Here is a 15,886-nt window from a genome sequence, read left to right on the forward strand (position 1 = left end):
TTATTCCATTATGATCAAGTTAGTCATAAATATATAATTTTAAAACAAACTGGATTATAATTAAAATTCAGTAGCAATATATCTATTTTGAGTAAAGAAAATAGATATAATATTCCTTTTCACTAGACATCATAACTTCTCTATTAATAATTTATTGCAAACCAAACATATGCTCATGACTATAATTGTCAAGGACACTTTGAGTCTTGGTTAAAAAAAATCATTATTAACATATTTTCTTTTTTTTTACTTATACATTTTAGTAATAATCCATCCAATAACAGCACCTAAATTCCAGTAGGCCTTGTTTGTGTACAAATGTAGCCTTGATGGACATGATCTTACATTTATGGGGAAGTAAAACCATGTTGTACCTTCACTGACTGCCCAGGTTCAAATGATTAATACAACCTGGTTTCAAATGAACATCATGCTCTTTTTTCATGAATGTTATACATGAAGTTATAATACTTTACATGTAAACTAGTGAATAAATGTTAACCTAACAAAATGTTAGAACAATGTCTGAGAAATACTAAGTGTTTAATAAATAATATGATACATGTTATTTGGGTTAATCTTATACATACACAGTACCTAATGGTATTCTTTCTAGGTCCTTTTGGGAGCTATTTCAATATTTTGAATGTAATTTTTACCCATGTAGTTTAACTTCAGCATGAATTAGCATAAAATTTACACCCAAAGTAAAAGCTGCATTTTCTAATGATAATTTTTAAACACGTCCCTAAGTTGTTTAGACATAACCTTTTATGCAAAACTTTCCTAATACATGTAACGTGACATTGAAATCAGTCAGAGAAAAGACTCTACAAAAACATAATCCCTAATATATAAACAGCCTAATGCCAACTTTTAACCCCAAATTTAGTCCACTAAGGAGAGACAAAATCTAGAGTGTTATTTGTTTATTTTGCTAATGTTCCAGCTTTCTCAGAAAATCAATTCCATAGGGGGAGAAAAAAAAGATCTATTATGAAATGCTTTGAGATGCTTGATGGGTTCTCGTTTTCTTTTTTATATAGATATTATTTCCTCTGAGAATAATAGATTATTTCTTATAGTGATTCATCCTATCATCAGGCTCATTGTTTAGCCTTAGATGTGTCTTAAAATACTGCATATTTTCTTGCTTTCTATAGTCAAATAGCAGGCATAAACAGTTCTGAATGCAAACAATTTCACATAGTCCAGTAACTAGATAGAAGTAGAGGGGCTTTGGAAACAGACAAATGAAAGTTAAAATTACTTTAAAGAAAACTCTCAGAACAAAGAAGCATTTTAACTGCATATATAAATTATTGGCATGCAATCTTATGGTAAAAGTTTAACTTGCCAACATTAAGTAGATACGTTTATTATATAATTATCCATTATGTAAAGCCATTATGGAAATTCACAAAAGCTCTTCATAGAGTACAACTCTACAATGGAAGTAGAACCATAGCTTGTAATCTAAAGATCTGGTATTGTTGAAATGTCATCAGCATAAATTGCTGGTTTTACTGAAATTTTTCTTCCTAACATTAAAGAGAAAAGTATAGTGTCAGGATTGCAAAACTGAAAAAAACACTCAAAGAATTACAGTGTTAGGGTGACAGGCTGCCAGCTTTCAAGGAGTACACTTATAGCCTCTTCTACATATCACCCTTGGCATTGGCCCACCATTCAGGTATTTCAAAGAAGACTTTCTTTCAAAAAAGAAGAATGATAATAGAATTCAGACACTAATAGAAAGTAATATTTTTCTGTTTGTACTTGTGATGATTTGAACTATTATCAGAATTATTTTAAATAATAGATTTAGCAGTACATATAGTTTTTAGATAATAATTTTCATTTTTTGTATTCTTCTATTTTTTCCAATAATTAGTAATTAATATTTTCTGCATTAAGGTTGTATTTAATTCTCTTTAAAGGTTATAGAAGCTTTAATGTGCTAACATTAAACCTACATGTCTTACAGCTGGAAAACAAAATTTGAAACCAAACCCTCTATAAAAATATCTAATGCAGGGGTCAACAAACTTCTTCTTAAAGGACAAGACAGTAAATAGTTTAGGTTTTGTGGGTTATATGATTTCTATTGTAACTACTCAACTCTACCATTGTAACCATTGTCATATGAAAGCAGCCATAGACAATATGGACAAGGTACTATGCAACCATGGAAGAAAAAACAACTGACTTTTCCTGGATAGTTAAGAATGGTTTTAAAAAATGTTGAAGGATGAGTAGGAGTTTGTTGATTAAATAAAAGGTAAAATGATGTTCCTAATAGCAGAAACAATATGTGTAAAAGTAGAGAAATCAAATTTCCAACAAGGTTAACTAGATGTATAGTTTTGCCTCCACATCTAGTTATTCACTGTTCATTTGCTTTTAATTGGGTTTCTGGTCCATTTTGTCACTGAATTGTCACAATGATCACCAAACAAACTAACTCAAAGGTAATTATATTTGGTTCTTATTTGACCTGATTTACATTGTTCACCACTCTCTGCTCTAGGAAACTTTTACCTCTTTTGCTTTCCCAAAATCATGGTTTCTGTATGTACTTCTACATCTCTGACCACTTATTTGTATTCTCCTTTATAAGTACTCAATAATTGTTTATTAAACTAAAGTAATCAGTGTCAAAGGACTAATTTCAGAAAAAAGTGACAAGCCTGTTTAAATGTGGACATTATGAAATCAATAAAAGGAAAGAGGTTAAAGAGACTATTAAATGGAATAAGGATCTAAAAAAATGAGAGATGATGGAATCCAGAGCATAGCAGAAGAAAGATGCCTTCACGGAACAGGCTTTATCTTGAGTTAAGTAATAGTATTAACTCTTATGGATAATCAGGGTGAGAATATGTTCCCAAAGGTACTAGGCATATGGAAATTAGATAGCAAAGAGTTAAAGACATACAGCCATTGTTTATGCTCACATTTTAGCTTCAGAGCCAAAAGAATATTTTTGTCAGACAATAAACACCAACAGTGTTTATTAGAGTGAGAACATTTCTCAAGATTCCAGATATCTAAGAATAGGAATAAACTAAGAAACAGGGATTAAAACAAACAGGAATGAATAATAAGTAAAAATTTGAAAGAGGCTTTCAAAATGCCTCCATATTTATTATATGTAATCTATTATTTTAAAATATATCTTTTAACTTTTCCTATTTTTTTCTGACTGAATCTGGATTTATTAATAAAATGATGTGTGATTTAAATTTTTATTTTGTCTTTATATGCAAAATCAGGTGGCTTGTCAACGTTATCCAAAAGTTCAAAGTAATTTTTAGCTTCATAATATCCTCATTTGAGAGTAGCTATGTGAACTGTATTCAAGAGCTGTAAATAGGCCCTTCAATTTCAGAAACAAGCCTGAAGATTTTACTTGGCTCCAAATCCAAACACATTCCTGTAGTACATTAACAATTAACATTATGGAATATTTACTATAGCTCATGAACTCTGTTAAATATTCCATGCTATTCTATTTAATCCTCATAATACTTCTGTGAATTGGGTATAATTATTATCACCATTTTCTACCTGAAGTTTAAAGAAATTAACAACTTTGATTAAGATATTACAGTTGATAAAAGACCTGGGTCTCAAATCAAATTCTGATTGACATCAAAGTTCATAATTTTAATCATTGTGCTATTCTGGTATCATCTGATTCATAAAAAAATTACTGCTAGGAATGAAAAGGAATCATACATCTTATATTATGGATTTTGAGAAACCTTGAAAATTTTTTAAGTCGATAAGGAAACAGGCAGAGATTAGTCAAAACAAAAAAAATTCTCTTATAAATAAAGATATATGAACTTATCCAAATTTCTAGTGATAGAACAATTTCCCTCTTATCTATTCCTTGATGTAAATATTTTTCCTAATAGTTCTATAAGCATTTTTGTGTATACACTATGTTCCTGACTTTGTTCCACACTTGCTGTTACAAAAAATAAAATAAAATATGGTCCATCCTTCATGTTGAGGTTATTTAAGTTCTTGTGATTAACAGAAAAATCACAGGAAGTAGCCTAGACCTCTGAGTCTCTGAGGTCATCTATTTTAAATCAATATATAATGATACTAACCCCAAGTGTATGGTGTCTACTCATTTTCAGTAAAGTGAAATGGTGGATTCCAGAGCTGGGTCAGGAAAGACACAAGATGAGCCTGGCATATTTTGTCATGCAGGAAAGTGTGAAAGTGTTAAAAAATAATGATGGGGGTATAACACTAGGACACAGGAGTCAGAATAAAGTGACCCCCACTGGCTAAATTAGAGGTAATTTGAGCATCAAAATAATTAAAAACAATAAATTATAACAATTTTTAAAAGTTAGGAATCCGTGAGTCTATGTCATAATAAGCATATAAACAAATAACAAATAGGAGAAAGTGTGGTTCTCTATTACAGCAGAATACCACTTGCTGATTGGTAAAAATAGGATTGCTTAAGCTAGAAAAATCACCTTTTGTAATTATTATGGTAAAGATTGGTTCACAAAAGAATCATTGATAACACTAAATGTAAGGGTAAGGTTGACAAATAGCCGATATTTATATGTTATGTTCTTAAAATCTTACCCTACTGCTTATTGGTAGCATGGGGAAGAAAAAAAGTAACTGTACAAAAATCAGACAATACTGTGATTGGGTAATCGAAATTACCATCACAAATGAGAAACAGATGGATATCCTGTGCCTCTGGATATCATTCTCTGAGAAGGCTACAACTTCATTTATTTATTTCCAGATGGGCATAACTAGAATCTAAACATGAAGGAAAATGAGTCAAACCAAAAATGAGAAATATTCTATTTTAAAAAAGGGGTACATGTATAGTGGAAAAATGTCAATGTTCAGTAATGACAAAGAAAGACTAAGGAATTAGTTCCTAGACTAAAGAGGACTAATGTGATGTGACAAGTAAATACAATACTTAAATTCTGCACTAGAGGAAAAAAAATCTATAAAGGACACTATTGGATCAGTGACAGAATTGGAATATGGATAGTATGATAACAATGTTAAATGCATGAAAGTTGAAAACTGCACTGTGATTATGTTAGAGAATGTCCAAATTTTCAGAAATGCACACTGAAATAACTAAGGAGAAAATGGTATGATGTATATAGAGATTACTCTCAAATGACTTAAAGAAAAAACATATACATGTATATTTCTACATACTCTACATATATCAAATGATGAAGAAAATGGGAGAAATGATCATGCGTGAAACTGAGTAAAGGATATAGTATGTTCTTTGTATAATTTCTTAAATAATTTTAAAATATAAATTTGAAATTAATTCCTAAACACAGAAGATAAAAGTTAGAAAGGAATCATTGGTATAAGCAAACTCTAAGGAGCTAATATACCCAGAAACATCTTAGGAGAGATGTTTTGGGGGAACGTACACTGAGTAGTTTGAACAAGTGGAATGGCAACTCCAACTGGCTCAGGCAATGTCTATGATATGGTTGAACCCACAGCATAATTTTTCTGTAGATTAGGGAGAAGTTCTACAGAGCTATCATTCTGTGACCTGACAGTTCTTAGTGATTTTTAAAACTAGAATACACTATAAATAAGTTGGCAAGAATTACCAAAGTTACTGGTAGAAAGATCTAAACAAATCACGCAAGTACAAAAACTAGCCATTGCTTCTAATGTTAACAGGAATTACAGTTGATCCTTCAATAACACATGTTTGAACTGCCTAGGTCCACTTATATGTGGATTTTTTACAAAAAATTTCTGTACTAATTTTGATTTGCAGTTGAGATTACACAGATGCTGAGGTCTCACTGTATGCATAGATCAATACCATTTTATATCAGGGACTTGAGCATCTCCAAATTTTGGTGTCTAATCCCCATCAGATACCCAGGGGCAACTTTTCTCAAGGAGTTGAAATGTTATAAGCAGCTTTTGTTCAAGAGTCAACTGTATATCCATATCTGTTTTTAACACTAAACTTTGCTCACATGGTGATGTCTGTTTTGAGCCACATTTCTTATGTGATATAGCAAAAGAAAAGAGAATATACAAAATATTGATAGTTTTTAGATAAAATGTAAACAGATCACTAGATTTTACAATTTTGCATCCAAATATAAATATAGAAGTTGTAAAACGCTGATAGAATTATCAGGCATATTACTTAAATCAGAAACTCCACAATGCTATGCATTTGAGTACAGATCATTAACAAATTATAATTTGAAAATATTGGAAGCATTTATAAAAATATAAGCCATGTCTAGCTATTCATTGGATAATAGTTAATATTTATGGTAATTTTACTAATTTGCTCTGTTTGGCAGGATAAGAAAAACAAATCTCTACACAGTTTAACTTATAAACCCAATCTGTCTTCTTTCAGCTTCATGATGTTATCAAGTATCATTATTCTAATAACTTCACTAACTAACATTCATGCTATTTAATTAAACTAAAATGTATCCAAGCACTCAAAAAGAAGAATATGCATAATAACAAGCATTGAAATTCAGGAGAGTTAAGTCCAAAATATTAATCTTAAATTATATAAAGATGGAGATTATGTGCTTCGTTCTTACAAAAATTATATTACCATATCCGATTTAAATCCCTGGAAAGATGATTAAGAATCAGTCACACATTTGCATATCATCTTATACTTTTTAAAGCACATTTATGCCTATTACCTTTTTTTGAGTTTCACAATAGCCAGGGATTATTATCATTTGATTTTTGGGAAGTAGGAAACTAGCTCAGAAGGAAGCTAACAGATTTGCTCTAGGATTGGCTAATCAAAAGGAAAGTTGAGATAGGAGCACATGTATTCTAATGGCTAGTCCTGGGTTTGTCTCACACCCCAGAGAGATTCCTGTCACTAATTCAGTGATCATCAGTTTTATGATTCTGTAGCCACTCTAGGGAGTGAGGTATTGGCAGTCAAGAACACACTCATGCTTCAAAAATATTATAGGGGCCATAATGCATATTATATAACTGTATACTGCTGTTATATTGATTTTTTTTCTCCCATTAATACTAATACTAAGCATATGATGTGAGTAAGTCTTATTAGACCTACTGCATAAATGAGGAAACTGAAAGACACTTAAGGATAAGTGATACTAAAGAAAGCATTAGTAGATAAAATAGATGTTCCAATTGTACTCTTTCTATGCCTGCATAAAATGTGCCTGATTTCTTTAAAAGCAATTTCATCACATTACTTTGTTAGAGTTATTTCCACTAAAAATATAAAACAAATAAAATAAAATTTCATTATCTGAATTGTGTGTCATCCTATTCATTAAAAGCACCATCTTCATTTCCATGGTACACTCAAAGCTATACAGATTATTTAAATTTTACACAAATTGATGATTCTGTTAGAGTTGTGGCAGTGAAAACAGAAATGTTTTGATGACAATTATCCTCAACTTCCAAAAGTAGACTTAGTCTCTTTCAGAAGATGTGCACTGTAGCAGAAGCACCAGAAACCCATAAACATGTTACATCCCTTAATTTCATCTAGCTATGTGATCTTGTAAGAGTTATTTAAATCCTTAGGTTTTTAGATCCCTCATCAGTTACAATTTAATTCTAACTACCAGATCCTTGATTCTGAACTGCATTTTCAAATTAGACCCAGCAATCTCATAATTTATATAATTTCATTCTCCTCTGATTACTTTAGCAGTTCATGAGGGCCTATTAACATGTGAATGCCGATTGAATAAAAGCCTGACACATTTAAATGAAGATATTTCTCTTGTGATATTTCCACCATTTGGGTCTTTTGTCTATTGATTTGTGATTATCTGGTATACTAAAATAAAAATAACCTTACTAAGAATCAAGAGACATAGGTTCTACTCTGGGCTGTGACAGAAAATTTTCATTTAACTTTTGTAAACTACACCATCTTTAGATATAAAGGATAAGTACAAAAATATTCATCCTGCCTACTTCATGAGGAAGATGTAAAAAATAAGTTGACTCCTAAATTCTGAGTGAGGCTAAAGGAGAATATTGAACAGCACAAACAACACTGATATACTTCTGCTTTACCTGACGGGGAGATGTGCCGCCAAGAAATGGAAGGCTCTGGTTTCCCAGTGGCCAAACAAGTAAGAGTGACATTGGTTCCTTCATTGATGGTCATATCACTTGAGATGTCATATATCTTCGGAGGAACTGAAATGGTAAAACATGCAGTGGTCAGAAAAAAATATATAAAATTCTGTTGAACTACATATGATAACGCCATGACAGCATGAAATAAAACTGTAGAGGTGAAATGTACGTATGGCCTATAACCATCACCCAAAGGTAAATTCTCTAGCTCCTTATGACTCTCCTAGAGTCGTTTTTTTTTTTTAATTTGTTTTATTTTTCTCTAATTTTTAGATATTAAATATTTCAGGATAAATGGAATATTTAATAACAAAAAGTTTAAATATTGCTTAAATTAAAATTTTATTGTGGATACTTTGAATTAAGTAAACTAGGATATAGCCAATCTGCTTTTTTCTGTCCATGTATCTTCACTGTCATGATGGTTTTCTTGTTGAAATGATTAAATAAAAATGGGAATTTGGAATTAACTTAAAATAGTAGAACAATTATGCCTACATGCTGATTTAAGAGCTGAATGAGATTAACAGGTATAGGATTGGGAGGTAGGATTTCAAGGTCCCGAAGATATATGGAGCTTCAATTTTCTATATGCCAAATAGTAGGTCTGGAGATTCTCAGCATTTATGTTCTAAGGGATACTGTATCTAATGGCTATGAAAGTGTGTTTAGTAAGTTTTCTTGTCCGTATTGGCTGGAAACCACTGGCTGAAACAGCTCTCTTCATCTGGGGATTTCTTAGAAACTCTGTTATACCCACTGTAAATCTCCAAGAGCGAAAGGGAAAATATTATGTTTTTTTGTTTGTTTATTTGTTGTTTGTTTTTCCTGTTGTATTAGACTGTGGAAGCTTTTATCTCATAGCACTTGGTGAAACTAGTGATCATGGAATACACTTTGGGAATGTTGGATAGGAAAATCCCTACATTAATTTCCAGGATTAAAGTGTCCACATTCTCTCAAATACTAAATGGTCTCATTTAATCCTCAAATAACATGGATATGAATCCTAGGTCCTCTACTGGCTATTGTGTTATCTAGGACAAATTACGTAATATAGCTGAGCCTCAGTGTCATTATCTGAAAGCTGGAGATAATAGTAATATTGACCACATAAAGCTGTCATGAGAATTAAATAAGTCGGTATATGCTAAATAACTTAGAAAAGCCCCTAGCATCAGTGTTAGCTATTATTATTAGATGACTTAAAAGACACACGTGCTCTTGCATTTAATTTTGGTACTGCTCTTTTCCCAGGCCTTTTAACTGCCCTTAGAACTTCGCCACTTTTGTAGTGTATAGGACTGGCCTGTGCCATAAGTTTTGGTTGATTACAAAAAAATTATGGTGTGCTGAAGTTGCAGGTCAAAGCTAAATACATGGAAATTAGATACTTTGATAATTAATAGAAAAAAATATTTTACTGGAAATTTTAAAATTGTTAGATTCTCAAGGTTTCTTTATGCAAGAGATATTTTCACAGTTAATAAAAAAACATTAACTAAAATCTGTCATAAGGATGAATTAAATTACCCATACTTTGAATATCATCTTTGATTTTATAACAGAATCATAACTCTGCTACGTATTTGATTATATGTAACTGTTGCTATGATTGAGGAAAAGGCTTATTCCTAAGTAATATACCATTGTAACTGTTTCTAAATGACATATTTTAATTGGCATTCAAAACATATTATCATTAAACTCTTCAGTGAGCTCTTCTCAGCCAAATAATAATAATAATAAAAAAAAAGAAATGGAAAACATTCCAAACAGAAGACTCTTTTTAGCTTAAATGAAACAGAACAGAAATACAGACATTAAAATACCAGAGAAAGATAATAGGGAAAAATGAATGACTTACTATTAGTGAACAGGAGAGTTAATGAAAATAATCTTATAGCATTAAACAAGAATCAGTTGGCCATGTGGATGTAGTATAGGTTTGATGTAGTAAACTATGAAATATATGTGAACATATGTGTGAATATACATACACAAACACATCCACACACAAATACATTCATACCAATGACTATTGGTATGAATAGTCATTCATGTAGTCATATATTAAGAAGACAAAAGAACAATTTACATATTACTTTCCTTCTTTATGTAGAAGATAGCATACAGATATTAGTCTAGCCTGGCTAGTTTATTTATATATTTCAAACATATAACTGATTCAACTTTAGACAGAGAAATGATGAATAAGACCATGCAATTCTATCCTCTCAATTACATTATTTTGTCAATTCTATCTGATCTTAAAATAGTTTAATTTAAGCAGTAAACATGAGTGGTAAACTAATATTAAGCACAATATTTGACTTCTCAGAGAAACAACCAAGTTTCTTAGCAATCAACTTAGGTTTGACATTTAACTATGGGAAAGTGTGTAGTGGCAGAAGAGTGTTGAATTTCAGGTATGACATGTCATCTCAGTGATTGCGATTACCTCCCGGGGCCTCATAATTCAGGATCTGCTTCAGGGAAGCAACATCTGGAAAGAGGATGTTAGTAAGGGAACATCCCTTTGGCAAGGCTCTTCTCCCTAGAATACATCACCTGTTGGCTGCAGATACTGTGTGTAAAGAAAGCCAATGAAATCCTTTATGTGCATTGTAGCTTGTGGAGGCAAAAACAGGTGTTGCTTCACTGAATATTCAGTCATTTCACATTCAGTTGAAGACCTCAAACTTTTACTGAGTATTATGAAAGAAATAATTCTGGACTCACAGGAAATACAAAAATTTCAAAGCATAATCTCTGTCCTCAAGGAACTTAAAATTAAAAGGAGACAGAGAGGTAACTAAGAAAACATATTTTCCACATCTCCCTTTACCATCTCACACAAGTAACAACATCTAATAAGTATGCTTTCTGGGTTCAAATCAGTAAAGATTATTTTCATGTTGGTTTCTTTTAATGTGAACCACACAGGACAGTTTATGCACTAAGTTATTTGGAGTGGTGCTATTAATAATGAAGAAAAACTATTAAAACCTCAATGTAGGACAACATAAATAAAGGTATTGTCAGCTCTGCCTTCAGAATGAGGTATGGTACTAGAGAAGAGTTCGGGATGATTCCAGGGAGCATCAGACTAAGGGAAAATTGAAGAGAAAAGAGATGCTTCTATTCTGGGTGGCAGGAACGGAGAAGAATGATCACAGTTCAGGAGTCTTAAGACCATCCAGTTCTGGTAGCTGTCCCTGGATTACTGTTTGCATATGAATGATGCATGCATACAGGTGAGAAAGACTCTATTGAGCGTTCTGAATGACAAAGCAGTGTGTCTTATGATATGTCCAATATTCATTCTATGCCCTTACATAGAAAAAGAGAAAAATGAGAGTTAAAATAATTTACTATTCCATATGTATATTCCTTTTCTATATACCTATTTCAAACTTTGTCAAACTCATTTAGAAATTTAACTTAAATGATTTGTTTAAAAAAAGAGAAAATATGTTTAATCAATTCAATAATTTTAAGTTACTAAATAACTATGGATTTTAATAAGTGTTTCTTATTTTTATGCATGTTATTTAAGTATTTATGACCTAGAGCAAGGTAATAAAGAAATAAGTTATTCATCTAAATGTAAACTTGTTTAATATACAGGAAATAATTGTTATAACATTATCATCACTGTCATCATCATCATCATGACACCATAAAATAAAACAGTAAAGAAGTTCTAGATTTCATACTAAATCACAGAATATCTCTCTCCGAATAGGGCTCTAACTGGGGATGTACACGACTTTACAGCTGTGTTCATAATTACTCGTTGTATATCACCAGTTAAATAAATCGTAAAGCACCGAGAGCTTTCTAAACAACTGAGGTCTGAAGTAGATTTAAAAGTTGTGTTGGATGAAATTTTTTTTTTTAATTCCCATATACATTTAAAGGAATCGCTTTTGATCCCTCAAATTAATAACCTGCTTTGACTTTAATTATTCACAGGCCTCAAATTCAACTGCTATTTAGTATCCTGTCCTTAACTTCTATTCGGTTGATTCCATGATGAAATGATGGTACATATTTAAATGTATCTATAGATTTAGATTCACTAAAGGTAATATAAATCTCTTGTTGATTTCACTTTCACCAAAAAATTATGCAGTCTGACTTGCCCCAGCTGCCTTCCCCCATGTGAGTCATCTATCACAGTGTCCTCAGGCAGAGTATGAAGCAGTATTAGCAAGGAAAATCTTAGAATATGTATCCAAAACAAATACTAATGATTTCCACACAACCAACCATTTGGTATTATCTCCTTCCATTTGCATTATAATGAGCAATTGAGTTTTTGAAAGGATGCATGGTTTGCTTTTTTGTTTGTTAATATGTATATATCTTCTGAGTTATATAAATAAGTTTTTTTCATTTGTTTGTTTGTTTAATGAGCAGCATTCACATATTTAACTTAAATTTCTTCCAAGAATTTATCTTGTAGTCTGGATCAAAACCATTAAAATTTGAGAAGTCAACACAACGGTTACTTATCTGTACATCACAGGAATCATATAAGCATAGTGTTTTATTATATTAAGAGTTTGTACAGATAATTTTCTGAAATAATAAAGAAAATAGAGTTTATACCTAAACTTAACTGCATGAGATGTGAGGTTAAGTCACATACTATTGAGAACCCTTAAAGGATGAATTTGATGGGTATCTTAACCGTAAATTCAAGACATAACTATTTGGATCTGTAAATTTACACCGGTTCACTAAAATCAATTAAATGCCCCATTAAGTTCTTAACTTGTAATAGTACAAGAAACACTACAGATACCAAACCATTTGGAGGCCTTCTTTAGGCTGCCAGGGCTAAAAGTTGGATGGAGTATTTATTTACTCTAAAACACATAACAGTTATTTATTCATACACTCACAGATTATAAAAAAAATCAGTTCAGCATTTATTGTAAACACAGTATTCTAGGCACGAAACCAACCTGCTTCCTTAGTCAAAGTGTAAAAGTAGTGTTTTATAGGGAAGTACACTGAGTGTCCTGCCACTCATTCTCTGAAGTTATAGGCTCATTAACAAAACCTTCACAGATTTTATTATATCTATTTGAATTATGCACACAATCACTAGATCTGTTTCAAACATGTTCTCCAGAGCAAACAAGAAATAAAAATAAAAGCAATTTTGTCACTTTGGTGTCCTGCTTGACCAACCTCTTTCCACAGTGAATTCCTCCACCTCAAAAACTTACCACAAAGAAGAAATATTAAAAGGTGAATTTCAGAGTGAATGCTAAAAGGTTAAAATTTTATTTTAAAACGTGTCACTGATAGCACCGATCACTGTAAAACAAGATTGATTTTCCTGGGTACGTGTTGTTGAACTAACCACTTGAATCCACAACCCTCTGTCTCTTCTCACTTCTCTTATAGTTTCTTTGTTATAGGTAGTATTCTTTACAATGTCATTGTAAAGAATTTCTTTACTTGTTTATTGCTTGTCCTTTCTTCATAGAACGTAGATGAAGTCCTTGGGTAGAAACACTGTTTGCTTTATTCAACAGCATATATATCATCAGAACCTAGAAATGGGCCTGACATATATGGGATATTCAACAAACATTTGTTTTATTTTTCTTTCATGTGCCAAACTAATATTTATTTGACTGCTTAAAGAAGATTTCCTATAGAATTTCATACCACTGTGAGAATGATATAATAAAAATTTTGTGAATCTGTAATATACTGAAAATGTAATTATAATGTCCTAGATCCCATGTGACTTTTTTTCAATGATTCTCTGAGTTTGGGTATTCAGTATTCCTTTTAACTCATTTAAAATAATGGTATTTCTCTATTCTATTGCCTACTAAAGTTTCTGCTGTGCAAACTCAGTGAAATAATTGGACAATAATCATATAAATTTATTTTCAACAGAAGGAGCTGTCGCATTATAGGCAGCAATGTGTGCATTGGTTATTTATTTATTTCACTTGAGAAGCTATGTAAATTTAGGGTCAAAAGTATTTGTACATATCCTCTAAGAGTATGTACATATTATCTCTGCTTTTTTTCTCTCTCTCCAAAGACTTGGAGTCTGATTTAGTTCGAACAAACTGTCTCTCTGAAGATTTTTCTAACTGCTTGAGTCAACAAGCTAGACAAAACTATAAATCTTGGGAGAATTGGCTTTTTTTGTACTCCCACATCTGGAAATGGCTGGCAATATCAAAAGAACAGTCTTCCTTTCCTTAGGCTGGCACTTCCCTTTTTAGTCTTGGGCAGCCCTCAGAAACTGAAAGCAGATCCACGTTACATAACAAATCTCCTGGAAAAGGTGCTGTTCTCAAACTGTGAGAAGAAATTGTTTCATGATTTTTTTTTTTTCTAAATTGGCTTGCTTGTGGGTTCTTGATGGTTTGCTGGCCTGCATCTAACTAGCAATGTTGTTTTCTCCAGCTCATAGACTATAACTGACTTTTTACAGTTTATGACATTTCAGAGATTTCTATGGCTTCTCTCATTCCATCACTCAGATAGTGATAAGTGGAAAAAAATACCCAAGCATGACTTATAAATGCAAACTTGCCAGATTTGTGAATTACCTACTGATGGAATATGCCAGCACCACTTTAGAGGGCAAAGAACATATTTAAGAAAAATGTATCTTTTAGACTTTGGTTTAAACTTTGAATCATGTTGCTTAGTGTTTTTTTTTTATTTTTAGAAAACCTATATACACATATTTCTCAATCCACTGTGTCCTCCAGGGTGTTAGCTATATTAAGTGAAAAAACAGGCAATGACCTGTTTTCATCCATCCATCCATCCATCTATCCATTCATCCATCCATTCATCCATCCATCCTTCCATCCATCTATCCATCCATCCATCCATCCATCCATCCATCCACCCACCCATCCATCCAAATATTTACTGAGCACCAACTTGATTAGGCAGACTAATCTTAAGGAGTCCATGTCTAGAGTTAATTGCAATATAGAGTTATAAATCCTACAAAGTAGATTTTGTAACTATAAGGTGCTTTGGGAACACTGAGTAGTAAATCTAACTCTGCCAATGGAGTCAGAATTGGAGGGAATATTGATATGAGATAAGGCTTTATAAAACAGATGGCGTTTGAGTGAAATTTGTTAATTAAAAATAGTAGTCCTCTGTACCCAGATAATCATCAGGATAATCTGATGAGGTTTTTTTATTTTATTTTATTTTTTTTTAATCTTGGAAGAGGGCTAACTCAGGACATCCTAGAAAAATAGGTGTGGAAGGAACTCCAAAATCTACAGATTTGGAAACTGATTACAAGACACCAGAAAGATCTCTGCATAAACTTCTCTTTTCTATTCATTTAAAATATCCACTCTAATGAAAAAGCCTTCCCTATCATCCTCAGACTGGTTATTTGCCTTCAATGGCTTAATATTAAAATGTAACTACTCCTAGAAGAGATGATGTTTAATAGCTTGCATGTATTTTCATACTTCCTGACAGCAGCATGGTGGGTGTGAAGAGGGCTCTATATTGAAGGTAAAAAGGTATCATGGGCAACTTTCCCTCATCGTGTTATTTTCCCATGGGAAAATCCAGAATCGTTTTTTTTGTGTAACAGTGAGCAAGACAATAAGCAATTGAGAGAATAAAGTAAGCATCTAAGAGGGATAAACCCCAGAGGATATGGAATTATAGAAACAATCAAAGTGGA

General features: G+C 32.0%; 1 protein-coding gene across 1 annotated transcript in view; it reads right to left on the reverse strand.

The window, feature by feature from the left end:
• Window positions 1-15,886, reverse strand: part of NEGR1 (neuronal growth regulator 1) — a 773,362-nt gene that overhangs the window by 321,692 nt on the left and 435,784 nt on the right. The window contains exon 3 of the mRNA XM_006919323.1: window positions 8,107-8,232. Coding sequence (XP_006919385.1) covers window positions 8,107-8,232 — 126 coding nt within the window. The remainder of the gene's footprint in view (window positions 1-8,106; window positions 8,233-15,886) is intronic.

Source organism: Pteropus alecto, unplaced genomic scaffold (genome assembly GCF_000325575.1).
Source record: "Pteropus alecto unplaced genomic scaffold, ASM32557v1 scaffold25, whole genome shotgun sequence".
NCBI classification, from domain to species: Eukaryota; Metazoa; Chordata; class Mammalia; order Chiroptera; family Pteropodidae; genus Pteropus; species Pteropus alecto.